Source organism: Charadrius vociferus, unplaced genomic scaffold (assembly GCF_000708025.1).
Source record: "Charadrius vociferus isolate BGI_N301 unplaced genomic scaffold, ASM70802v2 scaffold486, whole genome shotgun sequence".
In the NCBI taxonomy this organism is placed as follows: Eukaryota; Metazoa; Chordata; class Aves; order Charadriiformes; family Charadriidae; genus Charadrius; species Charadrius vociferus.
The window spans coordinates 453,035-455,778 of record NW_009648965.1 but is presented as its reverse complement, the minus strand read 5'-3'; the positions used below and the strand labels follow the sequence as shown (position 1 = coordinate 455,778).

The 2,744-nt window shown below is 52.9% G+C and overlaps 2 protein-coding genes across 2 annotated transcripts in view; one reads left to right on the top strand and one right to left on the bottom strand.

Annotated features, from left to right (window-relative positions):
* Positions 1-652, top strand: part of LOC104288835 (chromosome unknown open reading frame, human C10orf12) — a 4,593-nt gene extending 3,941 nt beyond the window's left edge. The window contains exons 4-5 of the mRNA XM_009887705.1: positions 75-262; positions 398-652. Of these exons, the coding sequence (XP_009886007.1) occupies positions 75-262; positions 398-652 (443 nt within the window). The remainder of the gene's footprint in view (positions 1-74; positions 263-397) is intronic.
* A 1,113-nt stretch (positions 653-1,765) lies between these two features.
* SLIT1 (slit homolog 1 (Drosophila)) overlaps positions 1,766-2,744 on the bottom strand; it is a 60,558-nt gene continuing 59,579 nt past the window's right edge. Inside the window, 2 exon segments of the mRNA XM_009887704.1 lie at positions 1,766-1,945; positions 2,124-2,215. Of these exon segments, the coding sequence (XP_009886006.1) occupies positions 1,766-1,945; positions 2,124-2,215 (272 nt within the window).

Sequence of the window (2,744 nt, the reverse complement as noted above, 5' to 3'; positions counted from 1 at the left end):
CATCAACCCGCTGATGTCTCCAAAGTTGGCCTTGCAGATCAAAGCAGATGCCTTTCCTGCTAAATCTCCGTCAGTGGATGGGACGGGGAAGGGGCGGAAGGGGAAGGGCAGGTCCCAGGAGGACCCCTCACCCAAAGCTGATCTCCAGCTCAGCAGAAAGAAGAGGATGCTGAAGGACAGCGGGAGCACCCAGGAGCGGTCCAGCTCCTCCACCAAGGACAAACTGCCTGCCAAGAAGATCAGTAAAATAAAGCATTCGGAGGTTGGCATGAAAGCTCCTGCCACCCGAAAGCAGGCTGCGATGGAGAGAAGCAATAAGCTGGCTAGAAAAATGTCTTTGAAAGAGAAGAGACCCCCAAAAAGGCAGCTGGAGAAGGTGCGGCTCCCCGTGCGGAAGGGCAAGGAGAACACAAGCAGACGGGCCGTGCTGCCCCCCGGCCACGAGGAGCTGGCCAAGTCCCCAAAGCAGAAGCCCCTGGGGGAGTCCTCCACGCGGTCGCAAAAGATGGCCAACAAGAAGCCCAGCGGCGGGAAGACCCTGACGAGGTCCATGAAGAAGATGCAGGAGAACAGCGGGTCGCAGGGCAAGAGGAAGCTGAGGGCAAAAGTGGACTGTTCGCACAGCAAACGCTCGCGACTGGACCCGAAATAGCGAAGAACCGGTAGCCATGTACAAAACTGATGTATAGTAGTAACCCTTTACCATGCATTAACTAAAGCTGCTTTTATAAGCTGTAGCAAGCCTTTAAAAATCCGCAGTTAAAGGATAACGCCCGTGATTTTAGGCATCAGCAGATGTGTCTCGGACAGAGAAGAGGTCGGCCTGTCTGGCTCTGCTGTTTAGAAGGAAGTTTCTGCAGTTTGAACGTTCCTTGGGTTTTTTTTTTTTAAAAAAAAACTTGGAACCAGGCAGTTTTAGTTAAAAGTACAGTGCCTTATTTATCACTTTAAAAATAAAAATAAGAAGCTCGTCTGTGTGATTTGGAGGCTTGCGTTTTATACTTGAGGCACAAGCACTTGTACTGTAGCAGAAAGAAAACCACCTTCGTGCACATGAAGTAGCTTTCGGCAGCCTTTGGGTGCACGCAAACATTTCCCTTTCCTTTGGAGTCCTCCTTCTGTCTGTCTTCTTAGTGGCATTTAAAGCAAAACCAAAACCATTTCCCATCAAGTGAGGGAGAGAAAGGCAAATCTGTCCTTTGTCGGTTTGTTAGTAGCAGCTGCTGGTGTCCCATACTGTTACCTGCATAAAAGTATTAATTAGCTACTGGTGTGTGTACTGCTGATGGCTGCCTCGCTCCCCCATTGCACAGCCAGTGGGGTGGGGAGGTCCCGCTCAGGCGGAGGCGGTGGAGGAGATGCTTGCGGGTACCAGGCTGACGCATCCACTGCCGCCGGGCGGGCGCGCTGGGCTGTATCCGTCTTTATTTCTCGCTGGCTTCAGGGATGAATCGGTCCTGCCGTGCACCTGCTTTCGGACAGACCTCCTTCTCCCGTTTTGCTGCCCTCGTGGTGATTTCTGTGGTCTCGGATGGCAAAGCAGTTTCTGCAGCGCTTCGCTGAAGGTTGAATCTCTCCCTTTTTACGGGCTCGAGCTCCTTCCGATGTTGGTGCTCTGCAGAAGGGCAGCCCCGGCCCTTGCCCTGTGCTCTTGTGCGCGTCTTGCCTAGCACCCTCCTAAGCCGGGATTTGCAGTTGGGATAGGGTTGGGATAAGGGACTGACTTAAGTCTATTTGTTACCGTAATTTGCATTTCATCCTTTGACTAGCGAGGTGCGCTTGGTTTGTCCTTGCTTGTGTCTGGTGCTGTGGAACCTGAGAGCGGCCAAGCCTCTGCCCCGTCCTGCGCGTACGCCTTTGCAGGGCTGCTCAGCACGATTAAAAGCCGGCTGGGGGTCTGCCATGGCTGAACAGGGTCACGGTGCCCAACACCGCTGAGAAAAACCTGTTAGAAGTGCAGAGAGCGCGTGGCTGTGCCGGGCAGGGATGCTCAGCCGCTGAGAAGGGACCGCTGCGGTCCGCGCTGGGGGAAAGGACCCTGCCCCAGCCATTGCACCTCCGCGGCTGCGCTTTCGCGCTGCTGCACAAAGTGCTGCGGTGCTGCAGGCGGGCTCTAGGGTTGCCCGACCATTAACAGCCGCTTGCCGGTCCTCGCTCAGCTCCTTGTCCCTGCTCAAGGCTCCGGGGCAGGCCACGCGTTCAGGAGATGCCTTCCCTGGGGGCAGAGGGTAAGAGAGGGCACGGCTGCAAGGGGAATTGCTTTTCACGGTTGGCGTTGAACCCCACATCCCAAAGCCCGCGGCCTGGAAGTGGAAAGCAGATAACCATCTTCAAATCTTTCATTTTTACCCGTTTAGAGGATGAAACAACTGCGTTTCAGATTCGCACGCCCTTCGCAGAGCACCTCTGGCTCTCTTGCAGGTATTCCCTTCCCCCAGCACTGACGCACACGAGGCTGCGGCACATTTTTCTCGTACGATGAAATGGCTGATTTAAAAAAAGAAAAATCCTTTACCTTTCCTTTGACTCATGCTAGAATAAGTTAACTCTCTGAACAGCTAGGGAGTGATTAAATCTAGCCTGTCAGTCCCTGTACAGATTAATATGAAGTTATCTATTACTTTAATTTTTACTGCATGCATTAAATATGTCAAACATTCCATCAGAAAAAGATTTAAAAGCGTTTCAGGAGAGCTGTGAGGCAGGAGGGCACTGGTGGTGGTTAAATGACTGATCTGTACCTT